Source organism: Triticum aestivum, chromosome 3B, assembly GCF_018294505.1.
Source record: "Triticum aestivum cultivar Chinese Spring chromosome 3B, IWGSC CS RefSeq v2.1, whole genome shotgun sequence".
Lineage (NCBI taxonomy): Eukaryota > Viridiplantae > Streptophyta > Magnoliopsida > Poales > Poaceae > Triticum > Triticum aestivum.
In genome coordinates, this window is record NC_057801.1 from 626,130,817 (window position 1) to 626,152,572 (window position 21,756).

The window sequence follows — 21,756 nt, forward strand, 5'->3', positions numbered from 1 at the left end:
AGTGTCGTGAAAGATTGGGCCGCAACAACAGATCAAATCGCGCCATCGAAGATTCGATCTACATCAAAGGCACTTGTAGACACCCTTTTCTATAATTCCTTTCAATAAATTGTTTTCTTGCTCAAGTTTAACTTGGCTAAGAGAATCGTTAGTGGAATCAATAGAACTACTAGAAGTAACAACATTGGATTTAACATTTTTATTGTTACTACTAGAGGTAAAACCTTTCTTACTCTTGTTATTAGATTTCTTAGATTTAACTTGTGGCATAAAAGTAGACAGGAGGAGACATTTGGCAATGTAGGAGGAAATCTTCTTTCGAAGATCATCATTGATAGCTTTTAGAAACTCATGCTCTTGCTATAAATTTAGCTTCTCGAAGCATAGCTTCAAATGAGTTCTTCGAAGCTCTCTATGATCTTCTAGAGTTATTTCATGAGCTAACTTAAGAGTGTTTAGTTCTTTAGTTAAACGTTCAATCTTCCTCATAGCATTGTCACTCGTTTCATCTTGACTATCATGATTACTAGCAAGTTCATTACAGCTAACATCACTAGTTTTATCATTTAGCAAGTCATCATCACCTAGTAAATCATCCTCATCACTATTAAAGTCTAGGGTACTTGGTATGTGATACCTTGGGGCCTTTAGCCATTAAGAATCTTCCAATTCCTTCATTTGGTGAATAAAATAGGTCATAGTAGTTGGAGGATACAAGAACTAGTCCCACAACACCTTCATCTTAGCTATAGTCGAAGTTGGAATGATAGCTTCTCTCAGATTGGTTGTCAGAGCCGTAAACCCATTCACCAACATGAGCTTGATGTCTTATTCTAGAGTAGCTCTTGGTTCACTTGTCTTCCTTTCTGAATCCTTACTTCTCCGAGAAGTTCTTAGTTCATAGCAATCATCTCTACTCATTCTCCCTCTGTTAGGCGATTCATCTCTTATACTCTTTCTTCTAGGTGACTCATCTCTTTTCTTGTGAGGTGTCGTACATTTATTGGAGTAGTAGTCTTCCACAATTGTAGCAATTTTGGTCATGACTAGATGATCTTTGCTTATAGTGCCTTGAGTTGGAGCTTCTATCTTTGCTTCTATTCTTCTAGAACTTGTTGAAGTTCTTGTCCATTAAGTTTATCTCTTCATTGTATACTAGCTTGTCACTTAATGTTGTGAGAGCATCACTTGAGGCTTTGTAAGCAACAATTGACTTGTTGTGGAGCTCCTCTTTGTCCTTGAGTGACATCTCATGAGCAACAATCCTTCCAATGACTTATGTGGGTTTGAGATCTTTGTTATTTGGCATCATTTGGATCAATGTGCACATAGTATCATACTTTCTATCCAAGGCTCTAAGGATCTTCTTGATGATGAATTTGTCGGTCATCTCTTCGCTTACTAAGTCGGCAATCTCATTTGTGATGAGAGAGAGCCTGGAGTACATTTTGGCGACTCCTTCGCCATCTTTCATCTTGAACTTGTCAAGTTGACTTTGGAGGGCATCCAACTTGGAATCTTTGACAGACTCGGTACCTTCGTGCATATCAACCAAAGTATCCCAAATTTCATTTGCATTCTCGAGGCGGCTAATCTTGTTGAACTCCTCGGGGCACAAACCATTGAAGATAATTTCACATGCTTGAGCGTTGTATTGCAACATCTTCAAATCTTCTGCGGTTGCTTCATGATCTATTTCTTTTCCATCCGCAAAGAATTCACCTTGCAAGCCAATATGAACAACAGCCCAAACAGCGGGGTTATGACCAAGAATATGCATTTTCATCTTATGCTTCCAACTAGCAAAGTTTGTACCATTGAAATATGGACCTCTACGGTGATAGTATCCCTCACTAGACACCATATTCTCCTAGGTAGTGTAAGCAATGCAATGGGGACGAAAACTCTGATACCACTTATAGGGTTGAAAGTATGCCTAGAGTGGGTGGTTAGACTACTTGACCAAATAAAACTTATACAAAAATGAAGAGTCTTGAACTTTTGCCAATGTGCTTCCTTAGCATTTTGAGGGGTCCACATCACATGTCCTTGCCATGCCAACATTGAACTTTCCTGAAATCTATCTTTGAGTAGACATTAGTTCAATGACATATATGTTGTTATTAATTACCAAAACCACTCGGGGATTACTTGCACTTTCAGTTTTGCCATCCAACGCGATCACGTATTGATCCGCTTGGCGGTCCGGACGCATTTTCCCTCGCAAACCAGAGACAAACTAGGGGGGCTTTGGGGGCGACCGGACCACTACCGCGTCCGCTTCTGACTTCCCTGGCCCACCATTAAGGGCAACTCCAACACACAACCCCATCATGTCCGCTCGCATCCATTGGGCAGTAAACGGACAAAGCAGGCCCTCCAATGCGCGGGAGCAAACGGACCGCCGTCCATTTTCTGTCCGCTTTTGACCCATTCCCGGCCCAAGTTTGAGCCGAGTTTGTGGCCGAATGGACAGCGCGCGAACGAGCGGACACGCGCCCTTGTCCTCCCCTGGCCCGCCCGTCGGTGGCATAGGCGGCCACTTTCCCTCCCTTTCCTCCAAAACGCTCCCGCGCCCCACGCTCCACTCTCCTTCGCCCCGCCCCTTCCCCCTCCCTCCATCCATCATGGCCAACGAGGTGAATCACGTCGACACACCAGCTGCCGCCCGCCCCGCGCCGAAGAAAAAGAAGCCTATGAAGAAGCCTCGGTCAGAGCTCATGCCGGCGGAGATCGCCAAGGTCAACACCAAATCGGCCAAGAGAAGGGGCGGGCGAACTGTTGCGATGGAGAAGAAGGCCGCCATCGTGTACGCTGTTGAGTGTGTTGTGCAGCGTGCGTTGCAACACCAGGCCGACGTCGAGGACAAGGAGTCCATCGTCTCCAAGGCGCATGCTCTCCTCATGTTGGGTATGTGCCGCCCCATGCCGGCCAATCTCTCGCCCTCCTCACTTTGATTTGTGCGAGTTGGAAGGAAATCGGCCAAGATCCAATCAAAGGTGCCAAGCAAAAAGGAGCCATCTTTTGGACAAGAGTTCACAAGAACTTTCATGAGCGAAGAAAGTTTGTCCCCTACCAATTCACAAGCACATGTGGCATCAATTCAATGCAAAAGAGGCGGGGATTCATTCAACAAGAGTCAACAAATAGTGTCCCGCGCTTGAGAGCGTCAAAGCCCGTCCCGTGAGCGGCTTAGGCCTTGGTGACTTGGTATGAACCTCTACCTTTTTCATCATGTTTCCATTCATGTTGGCATGGCATTTAAGTTTCATGCATTGTATGTCCTTTCATGTTACAATTGTGGCCGCATGTTTGATTGTGTAGGAATTCCAATCTTTGGAAGCCTTCAAGGCCCAGCACAAAGACAAGCCATTCACTCTCACACATTGTTGGGTGCTCATCAAGGATTTCCTGAAGTTCAAAGACCAATATAACGCTATTAAGAAGAACAAAGGATGGAAGGCGGCCGTGGCTGATGAGGTAGACTTTGTCAAGAGGCCGATGGGTACAAATAACTTGAAGGCCGATGAGAAGCGTGATGCGTCTTCCATTGCCTTGCAAGGAACTTTGGAGGAAATGATGAGAAAAAAGGATGCGAGGGAGGGGAGGAAGACCAAAGGGAAGGAGCAAATGAAGATATATCCAGATCTTCAAACGAAGAAGCTTGACATGGAGGAGGCCGTGAAGAAGAGGAAGCTTGACATCAAAGAGGCCGCTCAACTCAAGAAGCTAGAGATCGAGGCCACCAATGCTGACACAAAAGCCAATGAGGTGGCACTCGCGTTGATGAGCGTCGACAAGAACAACATGTCACCAGAGAGGAAGGCTTGGTTCACGAACCGGCAGAAGAAGATGTTCACCCGCGACGGCCTGAACTAGGTGAGACCTCGGCCGCGATGGCGGTCCATTTTGAAGGTTGGCTGGTGTGCCAGCCGCTGGCTTTGTTGTTGGCACTAAAACTTGTCCATTCTGAAGGTTGACTGGTGTGCCATCCGCTGGCTTTGTTGCCGGCACCAAAACCTGTCCATTTTGAAGGCTGGCTCGTGTGCCGACCACTGTCTTTGTTGTCGGCTCCAAATTGGGGTGATCATTCTGTAGGCCGGTGGCTTTGTTGCCGGTCGGCATGATCTAGCATGAACGCGGCCGCTGGCGTGCTACATCTTTTTGTTTGCATGGACAATGGACGAGATGTGGCCGAAATGCGGCCGCGCGTTGGGCGCACGGCTGGCGCATCCACAAATCTGGGCGGACACGACCGCATTGCTACCCCCAAGCAGACGAAATGGACGTCCATTTGGGGTCATGCGTTGGAATTTCCCTAACCCCCTCACTCGCCCGCACATGCTTCTGGCCCGTTGCGGCCAACCCGGCCAGAGCGGACTCGACCTCTCACTACTGTCGGCACTGAAGTGGCGCGCCGGTCGATAGAGCCTCGCTCACGTCGCTTCCCAGTGCAAGCGACTGCTCCGTGTTCAAATGACACATTTGTGTTCCGTCTCCCTACATTAATGATATGCGGTTGCCGAGGAACCTAATCAAGCGCCACCCGTCCGTTGGTCTGTCGATCTCCATTAAACCACACCGCCACGGCCCATTGTCATCCTCCCGCTATATAAACTCCTGGCCATAGCCACTGTCATCCTTCTTTGGTCCCTTTCTCCTCTCTGCACCATGCCCTACATGGCCTCCTCGGCTCGAAAGCCCTCTGGGACAGCCTCTCGTCCAAGCAAAAGAAGAAGATGGCCGTCATTGCTGCCAGTTGGCAGGCCGGCAGGCAGACGGAGGCCGACGACGTCCCAATGAAGGACGTGGCCGAGGACGAGCCGGCGCCACCCTCCTTGCCGGTGCATGCCGGCCTCACCATCGGCAAGGCCCAAACACACTACACGGACATGTTGCGGGAGGAGCAGGAGGCCAAGTTCCAACAGGCGCAAGCCGACCAGGCCTACAATCCCGGCCTCCTCGATGAGCACTGGCGTGCGGAGGAGCAACTCACCGCCAGCACATCAGTCGTGCAGGACATGGACATGGCGGAGCAGGAGGCACTGCTCGACTCATATAGCTCCGCTCACGACATGCGCCGCGACCACTGGAGGTACCACCTCCATCAGGCAGAATTATAGGCCGCCGACAGGGAGACGGACAAGGTGTTCGGCAAGAGCGACAATGAGGACGACATCGCCAGCTTCACCACGGCCGCACCCCGCCGCCATGACCATGAAGCCGCCACGTCCGCAGGCGGCGGTGGCGGCAAGAAAGAATAGTGCATGGTAGGTCGCCACCGCTTAGGTCCCTAGAAGGCCACTGCTCCTTCCCTCCCGCTGAAGCCAAGCTTGGTGGGCTGATCATCATCGGCCGATTAGCCACTTAGGCTGCGGTGGCGGAGGCAGAGCTGGAGAGCCCAGACACGGAACTGGAGAAGGCGAATGCACGAGATGGAGCTTCAGTTCTTGGGGCTCATGGCAGGACATGGAAAACGGGCACGACGATCATTCGGTTTAGAGTAGGGTTTGTTAAAAAATATCCTAAATGTAATGAATTTCATTCGGTTTATATGAAAAATATCCCAATTGTAATGAATATGCCCCGGTTTATATACAAATCCGTCGTGTTTGCATGAATTTCACCCAGTTAGTTGAAACTCGGCTTGAATTGTATACGGGCAGCGTTGGATGGCTGCCTCCCATGTCCGTGTTCATGGACTGACACCCGATCCGCAGACAGATGCGAGAGAGAATTTGCGGATCAGCGCTAATGATGCCCTTACACAGTTGAGCACCGAGGATACTGCATATTTCTCTAGCCATTCACAGCGACAGCGCCATTGGAGTCATCCTTAGAGCATCTACAACCGGACCTCTTAAACCCGCCTCATACGCCCGGGCGGGCCGCCCGGTCACTGTCCGGTCACGATTTTTTGACCCAGACGGGCCCCTCAAACGGCCATTAAGTGCTCGGGCTGACCGGCACCCCCCATATCCAGCCCAAATATGGGGCAGATAAGGGGGCGCCCGGGCGCGCCCGCCACGTCGGTCTGACGGCGTGGCCCCACACGAAAACGCCCAAAAACCCGGCGGTCCGACGGATGCTGCTTTCGTCGCCGCTATATGAACGTGCGTGGCGCCGCTCCGGCTCACCGCTCAAGACGAAATCCGGCTATTTAAGTCGGCCGACGTCCCGCAACCCTAACCCATCCCCCTCCCCCCTCTTCGCACCGCCAGTTCAAGCCCATCCACCTCCTCCCGCTCCCGCTCCAGCGCTCTGCCCACGCTCCGGCACTCCAGTATCGTCCGGAGCAAGATCACCAACTACGTCATGGTGACGCTGGAGCGCCGCTACGAGATCCAACAGCAGATCCGGGCGAGGGAAGCCGCGCGCCGCCCGCATCGCTGCTGGACTGCCTCCGCACTCGCCGATGCCGAAGGAGGAGGAGTAGCCGGGGGAAGAAGAGGAGGAGATGGCTCCAATGGAGGTGGAGGAGGCGGAGGAGGAGCCGAACCAGCAGGTGTCGGCCTTCAACATGGAGCAGACGAAGGCGGAGTTCGCCGTCTGCCAGTCCGACGAGATGGCCGAGCAGCAGGCCATCCTCGAGTCCATCCAGGATGAGGCCTATGTGGAGGCCAACCGGACGTTCCTCCGGCGGGAGCAGGCGGAGACCGACGCGCTCTTCGCCAAGTTCGACGCAGAGATAGAGGCGGAGGAGGCCAGAGTGGAGTAGCCGGAGGAGCCGAAGCTGCAGCTGCCGCCCATGCTGCCAGAGCCGGGCACGGAGATCGTCGTGATCTCCGACGAGGAGTAGCTAGAATCGACGTAGTACGTATGTTCTATTTTCTTTTGCATGTCTTTGTATGAATATAAGAATGAAGTATGAGATGTCCGAATGCAACAAATAAACGCGTCTGCGAGCATTTGAAGGACCGGATTTTGTCATATGTGGTTGCAGATGTTCTTAATAAGTAGCCTCCCGTCTTATGTGGTTGCAATCCACTCCGTATGCCGTACTATCATTGTACTGTGCGAGATCATTTTCGTCTATCTCATGATGGCATTCAAATGTCGGTATCTTGATCTTCCAGAGAGCGATTTGCCTCTACACTTGTTAGGTTGGTTATTCATCCACTGTTTTCAGCTCTTCTAAATTTTCCATGCGCATGAGAAGTCGCCAAAGAAAAATCACGATGATCGCAAAAAGAAAAAAATCACGATGTACTTCTTACTATTTTTCTTAAAAAATAAGTATAGGGTAAATAATTAAAAAAAAGGCAAGAGTTGGAATGTGTAGGTGCATCTTGAGTAGAAACAAGAATAAGAATCCTGCGTGTGTGTAGGTGCTTCATGGTGATCATGCATGCATTGGTGGGCACTGTGCGCGCCGCGCGCGTGCCCATCATCTGATTCCTGCCCGGTCTTTTCGTTTTGCAGCTCAGGGATAAGCCGCTCCGGCACCGCACGGTACGAAACGCACCAGCTTGTGCAAAAATACACCACACTGCTTCACCTTTCCCATACGCATCCATGTGCGGTGCCGCTCCTCTCCGTCCGTCCGTCCGCGCTCCGGTCGTCACTCGCCGCGCGCGACAACAACGTATGGGGCATGCAGCAAATGACGCACGCGCTGACACCAATTCCCCGCGTCGCGACTCCCGGCACCGTCGCCGTCGCCCTCTCTCGCAGGCCCGCCCGATTCGTCGCTCACTCATGGCTTCCCGTCAGGCCCAATTTTGGTTGGTAGACACCGATCCCCCCCCCCCCCCCCCCCCCCGGCGCCCGCGTACGCGACGTACTAGGTAGGTGGCCGGGTGCACTGCACCTCCGCCCTCCTGGATCGACCGGGAATTTCGAGGCGCCCATCGATGGCGAACCTGTGATCCAGCTCGCTCGGGCCGGTTTGATCGACCGATCGTGGATCGACCCCTTCCTGTGGACAGGGTGCGGGCTGGAAATATCTCCCACAGTAGGTGACAAGTCCTTTTGCTTTACCCCGCAAAAAAAAAAGTCCTTTTGCTTTAGCGTGTCTCGCGCATTTTAGCTTGCTCTCCGGTACACCTTCGATCCATTTTCTGTGGCTCCTGCCGAGCGAGCATTGGTGGGTGCGCTTTGGCCATTTGCGCTATGGATTCTATGATTGCATGTACGTGCCCCCTTGTCATGCAACTTCACTTTGGTTTGGGCTTTGATATCAAACGCTCGCTCGCTCGAGGATGGTTCATGTGCAGTGGTCCTTGTGAAAGGAAATCTGGTGCTCAAATCGTTTGCCTGTGTGCCGCTGGTACACCGGGCCTGCATGCATGGCGGGTGAGTGGTCAATTATTTGTACGTCTGCAATTTGGGCCTCCAATGGACGGCCACCACGTGGCGTGGAGACGATTGATGTGCGATCAAAATGAGGAGGTAGCACGATATGGGGCACGTTCCCATATTCCCGGAGCTGCCAGAGTTATCTCCACGACACATCTCTCCAAAATTGCGGGAGCACTCGATGTACTGCATCGCTGATACATCACCTCAATATGCCACAGTGCTACTAGTATGTATCGCGCACCAAATTCATCGAGGTAGGCGACTGTTTGTGTGCCCAATTATTGGGTGATTCGCCTTGGATTTTCTGGAATTTCAACCTGTGGTTCGGAGTTTTAGAGCCTGAGGTGACATACGTCGTGGTACTATATAGCCGCAACTAGTCTTATAGAAACATACGCGTTACTGTTGTATGTTTGTATTCATATATGGATATTAATTATATGATGCTAAATTGCACAAGAGCTATGTTTGCAAAATCCATGGAGCCGCACACCTTGACATATACACAATGTAGAATCGTTTGTGCAAGTATTCTTAATCCACCTTTTTAACCATGACGTTGTGTATTGTTCCATTGACATATTTGTCGCTTCATGTCAAGAACATTGGATCTTTAGACAATTCAATGCTAGAATGACATAACAACAGAGAAAGGGTGGATTAGATGGTTTTGCCATATATCCAACCTGCTTATACAAGTGGTCTCAACTCCATTGGAGCTCCGAGTAGACTAAGGGGGGCTACTAAGCCATAGTGAAAGATCATTGATTTGGCTATGTTGGGAGAAGGATCATTAGTGGCCCTGATTGGTGGCGTCGACAGGACGACTCAACGAAGTCAAGGGCCAAGCAATGCCACAATAACTAGGTTTTTTTTGCGGGGCAACAACTAGGGATTATTGATGACATATTATTGTGCTTTCTTACAGAGGGTTGGTTTAATGCAAACATCATCCAACAACCATACACCATCGTTACTATGGTTCAACACCTCTTGAAGCTTACAACTTTGCAAACTTCCCAAGGCGACTATTTTTCAACCCATCGATGTTTTAGGGTGGAAAGTTATCGCTCCTTTGAGCTAAAAATTGCTCTATGGTACGAAGTCATCATCGGGACTCTTTCGATCACAATATTTCAAAAACGTAGGAACAGAAAAAAGAACACACACTATAAATGCCTTGTACTGTATACTCCCTCCTTTCCATATTGTAAGGCGTATTAGTTTTAGCAATAATTATGCATAAGTTATCGTTAGTTGATCCATCGTAGCAGGAAGCGTCCATGGCTCAAAAGAAAAAAAGAATGAGGCATGCACGACCACTTGTGATTATCTCCAGGAAATTAGAGGTCCTCTATAACTACTCCAAACAGGAAATCGACTACATGTGCCTTGCATATTGGGATTGCATGCAAAAGCTAATACGCCTAACAAAATGGTAAGGAGGGAGTACTATATACAAATTCCTACAAGATTCTAGAACACAAGAGTTTTTTTTTTTGCAGTGAATAAAATAAGCAATGGAATTTTGAAGGAACTGGGAAAGAGAGTCGAGAGAGGTAGTGGAAGTAAAGTGCGTCAAGATTTATACTCATGTTAATTCGATTTTCTATTGAATTGGCATCATAGGTGTGATAGAGGCGGGGTGTCCTGATCTTTTGATGAGATGATAACTATCAATTTGGTGAAGATGACTTTGACGATCCGACTACAAACGTGCACGACGTTGCGCCTTAGCAATCGCTAAACCAACTCCGAGAGGTTATTGACCACGCTGGAGCACAATCAACCTGACCACGAAGGTCTATTCCTGCAAGCAATCGAAGAACAAGCAAGAATATGATAAAGCAATCTGAATATTGCGAATATTGGTAAAGTATTGATAATGGTGGGGATCCGAAAGTGGTCTTGGTCTGGTCGTTGGACACAAACAAAGTACACGAAGTAGCGTTGGCTAACTTTTAACTAAACAAATTCCAAGGAAAAAGCTACTAGATGGATCTACTTATATAGGAGGAAGGGGTGGCGGTCAAGGAGGTGGGAGAACGTCCCAAGGCATCCTAAAACCAACCCTAGGTCGTACAAGGCTCATGGGCCCAAGTGGAGGTGATGCAACACCTTTGGACTTGTTGTTTGACTCGGATTCTGCTGCAGCGTCTGATTGTTTCATCGATATCTCAACGCTCAGGACGAATTTGAAGGTGAATCCAATTGGGTTGGAAAGAGCACAAAATCTAGATTCCAACAAAAAAAATCACCCAATTCAGAGTCCGTATGAAAATGTTGTTGGCGTTTTGAGTCAGGTATGTCTGTGCAGTCCAAATCTAAATCCAGAACGTGAGAGACTTGGACTCTATCTTCTCTTGGCCCAAAAGTGACGTGAGAGAACTTTTTGAATAGCAAGTAAACATCTCTTTCTCCCTTATCTTCATATGTGAATTGTACAAATGTCCTATACACCTGCAATTAGACAAAACACAAAAGTGTGTGAAGTATTTTTGTTCTGGATAACATAAATAGATTATTGAATAGTTTGCACTAGAAATCACCTGACAAATATGTATGTATGCAATATTTTTGGTCGTATCCAAGGTAGTCATGTCCTCATCATCCTCCCTTTTTTGAAAACAAAGCCGTCCTCGGTGTTGCTTAATCTGAAATGTGGCTAACAAGAGAGACAAGGTATACATGTTGTATATGTATATGTCATTCATTTTTATTTCCCTTGATTTTTGCACATATGACACATGTATACATGAGTAACTTTCATAGATCATAAAATATAAAGCCAAAATATTATCATAAATAGAAGGCATGAAAATATTGCAACTTAGTTTGCACATATAAGTGAAGCTCTTATTCCTATCAAAAGATTGACAATATTCATCATTAAACCATCCCAGCATTGGTGAATAAACCTTACGTGCATCAAATTTACATGCTACAACATGCTTAAATAATAAAATATGCAATAAGTCATTTGACGCAGAATGATCACCAAGATTAGAGGTCATATCAAAAATGATTAAACATTGACACAATTATTTTAAAATGTATTTGATCCAAATCTGATTTATTTTCTGATTCACATGGTTCTTTGACCTCAACAGTTAATTCAATGGGCGCACTCAAAATTGTTGGCATTTCAGTTGTTTGATCACATGATGCATTCATGACAGTAACATGATTCTCTAAAATAGGTGACGTGCTCAAATCAACAGGTAACTCAACACATGATGTATTTAAGTTAATTAGGCATGCATCATTCTCATGTGAAGTTATATCATCAATACCTTTATTGTTACCTTGTCGCAAAGACGTAGCTGATGCAGGTATGGACAATGAAAATGTACCATACACTAGAGATGATGTCGCACTCACAATCTGAGATGTGGCTGCTCTAGTAGGTGCAACGGTGGAGGAATGAACCGATGGTAGTGAGCATGAATTGGAATAGTAGTTGTTGTAGTCATCCAATGCATCCTCCTGTAACTGTCTCTCAAAGGTACAAGCACGAACATACATACCAGTAATGCAACAAGGAATATACTGAAATTTTGCCTGAATATCATGATTCAAACCACCAAAAAATATATTCACTGTATCATCCTCAGATTCTTCTATGTGACAATGATGCATATAAGATTTGAACTCTTGGTAGTAAACATGAACAGTGTTGCTGCCTTGTTTAAATTGTTCAAATTTACGAAGCAATTCACGACGGTAGTAAGGAGGGAAAAATTGTTGTCTCATTACATGTTTTAAATCTTTCCAAGTTGTGGGTTGGTTATCAACGTTTTTCTTACAATGCACACTCCACCAAACAGAAGCAAAACCAGTAAATGCTCTAGTGGCAGCTCGTACTCGCTCAAGTTCAGAAAAGTCATGGTGACTAAAAACTTGTTCTACTTCAAGCTCCCAAGCTAGATAAATAGCAGGATTAAATCTACCCTGAAATGATGGTAAAGAGCTAACCTGGCCATGTGCTTGTGTGTGTTGTCCCAACTCTCGTGATGGTGAAGATGTGTTCGTCGTCTAAAAACTTCTATCTCCGGTACCTGTCATGATTAGTAGAAACAAGAAACAAAATTCGAGAATAATGTTCCTATGAACTACTAGGATGTGGTTGTAAAGTGCTCACAGCAAAGCAAATATCAATATCTTACAAGTTTTTACCATGCGGCAGGTGGTAACAGGCAACCAGCGGTGTCAAATAACTTCGAAGATTGTGTAAAGGGATTGCCAGGGGAACGTACGTATACATGGTGTAGAAATATGTGGAGCTGGGTTGGCTATATATGGTAGCAAAAGATTAGCAATAATCAATTCAAAGATGCAATGTTGAATAAACGCTCAACGACGGTACTGTGCTGGTCCTAGGCTAGACCGACTAGAGACGCGAGCCTAGAACACTAATGAGGTCACGGCATAGCACAACTAGCATCGATGAAGGATAAGTAGCTCTTCATAGCAAGATATAAGTGAAGATCACAACGGCAGTAAAGATAATGATGAATAACAACTGCCAAGCAGGATATATAACAACTCTCTCTCCAACTTTCCTCTTGAAAAGTTTGCTACTAACTCAAGCTTTCCAATGCAAAAAGAATCACTCAATTCCGAATTGATATGAGGAGTCAAAGAATTCTAAAACTGGCCTGAAAAACTGGAACAAACTGTATGCACAAACTTCGAAAGGCAAAAGGACCAATTTAGAAGCTGATTTTGAGACGCCAAATATTGAACAAGCTTTTGCAATTATTCAGATGCGCCTAGTTGCTAGCTTTAATTTGAGTACTTGTGGAGCCAAAACAGAGTTCGTATGAGGAAGTTATGCCTTTTTTACCGAACAATGCACAAAACAGATTCCAGTCCGAATTCAACTACGAGATTGAGTCTAGATAGATCCGAATTTTGTTTTTTTTCTCTTCTCTCCTTTTTTTCTCACACTTTTTTTTCTTTTTCTTTCTCTTTTTTTCTGACTTTTTTTAACTCTTTTTCTCTCTTTTTTCCGTCTTTTTTTGTCTCTCTCTCTTTCCAAAACAAACTAGATAAGATGCAGATTGGATCAAGCAAAGATGTGAACGATCTCAACTATGATTATGACAATGAACGGTGGGTAGCAAATGGTGGAATTTGATGGATTGGTGATGGACAGTGGAAGGGATAACGATGCAGCGGCGGCGTGACTAATGTGAACAGAACTCGAAACTCTAAACGAACTAGACACTAAGACCAGCAACTCGACACAACGATGCAACCGATAATTCAATAATGCAAACAATGAAAAGAAAATTGCATAGGCTCGGACTGGCTTGGACAAAGGATGAATAGATCTAACTTTTTTTGTGGTTTTTTCTTGGACAATAGGTAAGAAAATAAATCTAATCTAGGAAAAACTGGAAATTCTCACCGAGCAACCTGAAAACTGATACCACTTGATAGAGACAGTGTGTCCTGATCTTTTGATGAGATGATAACTATCAATTTGGTGAAGATGACTTTGACGATCCGACTACAAACGTGCACGACGTTGCACCTTAGCAATCGCTAAACCAACTCCGAGAGGTTATTGACCATGCTGGAGCACAATCAACCTGACCACGAAGGTCTATTTCTGCAAGCAATCGAAGAACAAGCAAGAATATGATAAAGCAATCTGAATATTGCGAATATTGATAAAGTATTGATAATGGTGGGGATCCGAAAGTGGTCTTGGTCTGGTCGTTGGACACAAACGAAGTACACGAAGTAGCGTTGGCTAACTTTTAACTAAACAAATCCCAAGGAAAAAGCTACTAGATGGATCTACTTATATAGGAGGAAGGGGTGGCGGCCAAGGAGGTGGGAGAACGTCCCAAGGCATCCTAAAACCAACCCTAGGTCGTACAAGGCTCATGGGCCCAAGTGGAGGTGATGCAACACCTTCGGACTTGTTGTTTGACTCGGATTCTGCTGCAGCGTCCGATTGTTTCATCGATATCTCAACGCTCAGGACGAATTTGAAGGTGAATCTAATTGGGTTGGAAAGAGCACAAAATCTAGATTCCAACAAAAAAAGAATCACCCAATTCAGAGTCCGTATGAAAATGTTGTTGGCATTTTGAGTCAGGTATGTCTGTGCAGTCCGAATCTGAATCCAGAACGTGAGAGACTTGGACTCTATCTTCTCTTGGCCCAAAAGTGACGTGAGAGAACTTTTTGAATAGCAAGTAAACATCTCTTTCTCCCTTATCTTCATATGTGAATTGTACAAATGTTCCATACACCTGCAATTAGACAAAACACAAAAGTGTGTGAAGTATTTTTGTTCTGGATAACATAAATAGATTATTGAATAGTTTGCACTAGAAATCACCTGACAAATATGCATGTATGCAATATTTTTGGTCGTATCCAAGGTAGTTATGTCCTCATCAAGGTGGAATGCATATTATGTAGGATTTTAATTCCAAATGCTAGGACCTAAGGGGTTCATATTACATGGAAGAAAAGAAATGGTTCCGATATTTCGATGAAACCGCTACGAAAGATAGTATTAAATAATCCTCAAAAATAGTGTTTTTCAAATGACATATACTAGCAGGCAATGGACAAACATTTTAAAAAAGTGCGATGAAAGGGGAAAGTTCCCTCTCTTAACTTCCGTTGTTAGGTAGGTGAATTTTGATGCAATTGTAATCTCTGACCCAATGGCTGAGAACAATAATGCTAGACCTACAAAGAGTTTACTAATGTTTTCTTAAATTTTTAAACTATAATTGGGCCCCTTCATTTCTCTATTTCCAGTCATAATCCTCACACCAATTTGTTTGTGAAAAAGGATAACCTTTTATAAATGTAGCATTACTCGACTAAGAATTGGTGAAAGACGGTAAGACAACGTCGTCCTTTCTTTGCCGTTTATTTCGAAGGAACGCACATCAGACGGTCGCAAAGGTTCGTTCCACGAGGAACGATCGATCCACATCGACCGAACCACACGAGAGCCGGAGAGACAGAAGGGTAACGCGGTGGGCCCCAAAAAATCCCCGCCATCACCTCTGGACGAATGGGGATGCCGCGCCCACGTGACCGCGCAGCCCCCACATGCTGACATGTCCCCCCCCCCGTCTATTTCTACCTCCCCGCCGGTGTTACCTGTCACGCTCTCGTCAGTTCACTCCCCGCGATCCCGGACGCCATTAGCAACAAGCACCACAGCTCTCAGCGGCTTCTATCTCCCGCGGAAGCTACTACCGTCTGTTCTCTGCTCGATCTGTGCGCGGGCGAACAAGTTAATTAGGTGGCTGGGTGTGCTCGGCGACCGTCATGGCCGACGACTCATCGTCCCCGGCGTCTTACATCCGACTGGTACGTCCGCGCAGCATAATGATGATCTGATTGAGAGGCTAGCGCATGCGCCATTTTGGTGTGCTAATTCAGCCATGTGTTGCATGCAGGTGCAGCATCTGATCGAGAAGTGCATCTGCTACGACATGAACAAGGAGGAGTGCGTGCAGGCGCTGGAGAAGCACGCCAACATCATGCCCGCCGTCACATCCACTGGTAATTGCTCCGTCCACTCTCACATTGCTTTGATCGGTAGCTTCGAGTTTGTCATCGATCGCTCCACTGTCTTTCTTGCATTGCATATCTGCATGCATGCAGAGGAAGGGAGATGTTCTTCTACCGTTCTCTTCTAGATGGTCTTAGCAAGCTAGAAACTGTATTCCGAGATTGTAACTTCAGCATGTCAATCTGTTTAGCCAGGAAGATACTTATGGATTCAGATGTTCTTAATTAATGATTTTCTGTACACTTGGGCAGTGTGGAAGGAGCTGGAGAAGGAGAACAGGGAGTTCTTCGAGACGTACAAGAAGGACCGAGGCGGTGAGTCGCCGTCGCAGAAGGGCAGTCCTTCAGACCAGGCGTCCACCTCAAGGAGCTCAGACGATAACGACGACGACTAGGGGCCGGATCCATGCATATATGCATGGCACTACACAAAAATAAAATATATGAGAGTGTGTGCGTGTGTAAATAAATCCCAGCTAGCCACGCCACGCACGTACCCCAGGCTCAGCTCCAGCTGGATGATTCACCGGGCAAGCATACATTCAGTTGCTTGGTCCAAAATCGAAAAGATTCAGGATCACCAATCCACCGGAGCGTCTGGAATCTTGTATGCATACTAGTATGCCATGTTGTACACGTGGCGGAGGAAAATGTGGACGTCCGGAGGAGACGACGGACGTACGCGGGCGTTGCGGTCTGTAATTTGTACCCATCTGTACATACTCCTTACATGTGAGCGGCGACTAGCTTGTTGCTGTCAGAGGAAAGCTGGCCCTGTCTTGTTCCGAATCCGATCTTTGGGGTGGCTTTTTCTACGTACTCTCTCCACACGGGCTCGGCTGCGCGCGCCCGCCCAATTAAGCTGTCGGCGATCAAATCGAACGAAACACGCGAGAAGTTTCGTCGGCCCGGTGGAGTTGGACGTCTGCGGCGCTCCGGCGCCCGCGCGGAGCTTCGTGGAATTAACCGTCGCCCGATCGATCAGCCCGCGACTCGCGCGTACGTAGGCGCGTACGTACGAGCTGGTGAGCTACTTGCCTACTTGGGTAGGATTATTCCGTCCCTGCGAAGGCGACGGGTGTCGTGCCCGATGCACGCACTTGTAGAGCTCTAGTTGCTACGCGCCCGAAACGTAGCCATGGCTTGTAACTATACTCGGCTTCAGGTCGCAGTCCCTACGAGCTACGACCCGGCTGGGACAGGAACGGCGGCACGTAGTAGTACGGTGGATATTTTACGTACACGGAGCCGCGGACACGTAGGCGTACGCGTGGTGATCGAGCTCTCGTACGTGCTGCGTGAAGACGGTACAAGCGAGGCGGCAGAAGATTGAGCTCCGCGTTGCGTGCTCGTATCGTGGGCCGCCGCTCGCCACGTACGTACCCCGGGCTGTGGCCGCTGTTCGTCCCGTGTTCGTAGTGCTTCACGTGCTACTTGGTGTAGGAGGCGGCAGCCAGATTGTTGGAAGCCAATACAGGATATCTCCATCGATGGCTGACAAGGCTGAGGCGCTGAGCTAGCCATTGTGGTGCCAGCTTAGCTAGCCAAGTGTGTGTGGTTGATTCACCTTATCCATTCGCGTTGGCAAATTGTTGGTGTTGGATCCACGTGCTACAACAAAGGACATTGTACTACACTAGACTGGTTCACTGTAGTAGGACTGTAGGAGTAGCACCGAATTGGTTTTCTTTTTTCTTTTTTCTTTTAGAAACAGCACTGAATTGCATTTTTAGGGGTATAGCTAAGCTCTATTAATCATAGTCCACATGAAATGATATACAAAAAGGACCATAGGGATGGATCAACCATAGATGTCGCTCCTGATCAAGAGTGTTTTAAAACTTACCTAACCTATCTGCATCAGTGTTTGATACCCAACCTTCAAAAGTAAACTTACAATTAACTAAACTAGCTCATTGCTTAATCTCGCTCATGATACAACCATAAATGCTACTACTCCCTCTTTCAATGTCGTTCACCTCCTCCTTTGAGTCGAAGGCAATATCAGCATTTTAAATCATCAAGTCTTCTGCAAGAGCCAAAGCTTTTCTGCATGCCATCGCCTCGAGTGTGCCTACATCGATAATTCCCCGGACAACCAGAGCGGAGCTGCCCAAATATCGTCCAGCTCATCTCGGCACACTACAGATGCCACTCCTCTCAGCTCGGATTTTGCCACGCTTGCATCGACATGGATTTTTGAGTAACCGCGAATCCCAAAAGATAAGTGTCACACGTGTGGCACAAAGTAACACCATCCTGACATTTTTTACAACTAAAATTGTCATAAAAACCCAAAAAACTGAATTTTACCATCCAAACACAAAGTTTCATGCTTCACAACTGAAGTTGCTATCCTCAGGTAACTAAACTTACAATCAAAAAACGTCAGGGCGAAATTGCTTCATGCCACACGTTTGGCACCTATCACCCTAGACTTGCAAAGTATCGGCTGAGACTGCTTAACTTAAAGGCTGGCCTAATTGAATAGAAGCCCGCCTACTGGCACACTAGCAAGTAGGCGGGCTTCTGTTGGTGAGCCAAGGACGGTCCACTTAAAACAAGCCCTTGGGTATTGGAAAGATTAATAAGTTTGAGCATAAACTAGGTGTGTCCTAATCCCACGTAAGTCGAGGAATAATGAACAATCACATGCCTGGTCGTCCATATGATCAGACCCATTCCCCCCAAAAATCCATGTCGAATGCTTTTTCATTTTTCCTCTGTTTTTCTTCTCGGTTTTTTTCGTTTTTATGTTTTTTTTGTTTTACTTTTTTACTTTTTTCTTTTTTCAACTGAAGAGTTTTTTAGAAAAATGGTGACTTTTTCAATTCAGTTTGTAATTCATGAAATTTTAAGAAAATAATGAACAATTTCAAATTCATGAACATTTTTTGAATTCAAGAATAATTTAGGAATTTCTTGAACATTCTTTTAAAATCATGCATATTTTTTCAAACAAACGAACCTTTTTTTATAAATTCATAATTTTTTCTTTAAATTTTATGAACACTTTTTAATTCATGATCACTTTTTGAAATTTGTGTACTTTTTCTAGTTGACAAACATATTTTTAGTAATCCGTCAAAATTCTTTGAAAATTTGTGGGCATTTTTTCTAAAATTCATAAACATTTCTTTGACCCGTGAAGATTTTTTAATCCACTAAAATTTTGGAATTTGTGAACATTTTTCAAATTCACAACTTTTTCTCAAATTCGTGAATACCTTTTGAATTCATGCATTTTTTAAAAAAATGAGAACATTTTTTGAACTCCAAAACATTTTTGGAATCCAAGAGCATTTTTAAAATTCTTGAAGTTTTTTGGAAATCCCACTTTTTGTTTGAAATCCTGAACATTATCAAGCAAAAAAAAATAGAAAAAAAGGGCACAACATGCCCAGACATGTGCAAACCCAAATCCTAAACCTAGGAGCGCTAAGCACGCACCCCCTCCGTCACCTAGGAGCACTAACATCCCCTACAAAACTAAAAAGCCATGTAAGTCACTCAATTGTTATATCATTCCTTGCCGTACAGTTTTTTCACCGTACTTGACTCGTGCTTTTAGCCTAAGATTCATCGACATCATTCTGCTCATTGTCAACATTGACATCTACCTGTACACAGGGCCGGGCCTGTAAAATCCGGGGTCCTGTGCCAAGCTAAAAAATGAGGCCCTATCTCGTCATAAAAACATAATTACAAAAATAAAAACTATATTACATATGCTTGTAGAAGACATGATTGGTGACTCACCTAGATTCTTGAACCACTATATAAAAAAGAAATAAAACAAAATTAAAGGGATGTGCATGATTGATCTATTGAAGTATTGAAAGAATTGCTAATTTCCTGGTGATTATTCCAGGTCAAACTACTGTAGTGTTGCTCCTGTCGAGAAGAGACCTCACGACAGATCTTTGCAGAATTGCCGATGTCTATCAGTCGATCACACCACGTAGAGGAGGTCAAGAACATATGATGGATTGGGATCTTGGTGCTCGAGTCATGACGGTTCTCCCGTCAATAGCCTAACGGATCATCTCTCAAGATTAATTCTATATGCTCTAGTAGCCTATGATGGGGATATTTGAAAATTTCTGAACCTAAAGTTCACTAAAATAAATGTTTCGCCAAGGATGCTGAAGAAAAAAAAGGAGCTACCGAGCAAAAGGTGCATGGGACTTAACAACTGGCCTAGTACACATAGCACCACATATCCTCGTTTTGGCCTCAGTTTTTTTTTCTACGGTGCACTTTGGCATGTAAACACGACGTAACTGGGTAGAGTGCATGCGAGCGCTTACCGGGTGAGGAAGGATCGCGAGCGACGCATGCCCTCGCGACTCTGCCTGGTGGTGGTGGGCATTCCAGCGCCTAGCGGGATGCGGCCCAGCATTACGGCCCCCAAAATTTATGGGCCATGTGCGGGCCGCATGTTCTGCACAACTATGGGCCCGGCCCTGCCGGTACAGATTTAAAATAAGACATGTAAGTGCTAATGCTATTGTTTGTCGTAAAGAAATTGTCAATGCACACAACACTTATATTAGCATTGTCGTCTTCATCCTCACTGAAATAGGTGTCCTCAGGTAGGTTTACACATGGGGCGTGTTTGATTGCAGTTTGCAACAGTTCATGCATCGCATGTCTATCTCAACCCGGCCCGGTTCTTCAAATGCAGCCTCATATACAGCAGATTCAACCTCTTTGGTTGTCTGCATTGCATGGAGGGCCACTTACCCCCAGCTGTTTGGTTCATGTTTTTGTGTTAAGGGTGTGAGCAGATGCAAACAACGTTTGTGTTCTGCTCACCCCATTCAAATGTGGTGGCCTTACCACTATATGATTAGCACAACAACACAAATAAAGCAAGAATAAGTAAAGCAAGATCAAACAAAGTAAGACCAAACAAAGCAAGCAAGCAAGCAAAGAAATGACAGCAAACTACTTAAGATTAACAGCAGGGGCATCCTCCTTCCCTGCTACACACCAGGGTGCTGCTCCTGGCCAAAATATTAACATGTTCCCAGCACAAATTCCCAGCATAAGTCTAGCCACAGACCATAAAATCTCAACACTAACAACTTAAGTTAACTACATAGCTTGCTCGATGTCACCAACGTAGTTGTGCCTACTGCAACGAAACTTGCACGTGATCGAGAAGTCATGGTTGTAGATCTGAACATTCAGTCCGAGTCTGCGCACAAGGACGAGGTCGCTGGGGACGATCCGGTGACGGTGGTGGAAGTAGTTCCAGCCCCGGCCAAGCACCATGTGCACCTCGAAGTTCTGGACCTGCACCCATGTGACGCCCCCGATTCAATCGTACACTAATCATGCACGCAAACGTGTACGATCAAGATCAGGGACTCACGGGAAGATATCACAACACAACTCTAAAACATAAATAAGTCATACAAGCATCATAATACAAGCCAGGGGCCTCGAGGGCTCGAATACAAGTGCTCGATCATAGACGAGTCAGCGAAAGCAACAATATCTGAGTACAGACATAAGTTAAACAAGTTTGCATTAAGAAGGCTAGCACAAATTGGGATACAGATCGAAAGAGGCGCAGGCCTCCTGCCTGGGATCCTCCTAACTACTCCTGGTCGTCGTCAGCGGGCTGCACGTAGTAGTAGGCACCTCCGGTGTAGTAGGGGGTCGTCGTCGTTCTGGTGGCGTCTGGCTCCAGGGCTCCAGCATCTGGTTGCGACAACCAGGTAGAAGGGAAAGGGGGAAAAGAGGGGGAAAAGCAACCGTGAGTACTCATCCAAAGTACTCGCAAGCAAGGAGCTACACTACATATGCATGGATATATGTGTAAAGGGCCATATCAGTGGACTGGACTGCAGAATGCCAGAATAAGAGGGGGATAGCTAGTCTTATCGA

At 46.0% G+C, this 21,756-nt stretch overlaps 1 protein-coding gene across 1 annotated transcript; it reads left to right on the forward strand.

The window, feature by feature from the left end:
* The first annotated feature begins 15,439 nt into the window (after positions 1 to 15,439).
* LOC123065893 (uncharacterized) lies at positions 15,440 to 16,643 on the forward strand. Its single transcript, XM_044489091.1, has 3 exons — positions 15,440 to 15,654; positions 15,744 to 15,849; positions 16,111 to 16,643. Exons 1-3 carry the CDS (start codon positions 15,613 to 15,615, stop codon positions 16,251 to 16,253), a joined length of 291 nt encoding a protein of 96 aa, XP_044345026.1. The 5' UTR covers positions 15,440 to 15,612; the 3' UTR covers positions 16,254 to 16,643.
* The last annotated feature ends 5,113 nt before the right edge of the window (positions 16,644 to 21,756 follow it).

Bases quoted from the DNA above. Each gene is read 5' to 3' on its own strand.
- LOC123065893 (XM_044489091.1), top strand. From the start codon at position 15,613: ATGGCCGACGACTCATCGTCCCCGGCGTCTTACATCCGACTG. The intron at 15,655-15,743 runs GTACGTCCGCGC...TGTTGCATGCAG, and splicing joins CGGCGTCTTACATCCGACTG to GTGCAGCATCTGATCGAGAA. The intron at 15,850-16,110 runs GTAATTGCTCCG...ACACTTGGGCAG, and splicing joins GCCCGCCGTCACATCCACTG to TGTGGAAGGAGCTGGAGAAG.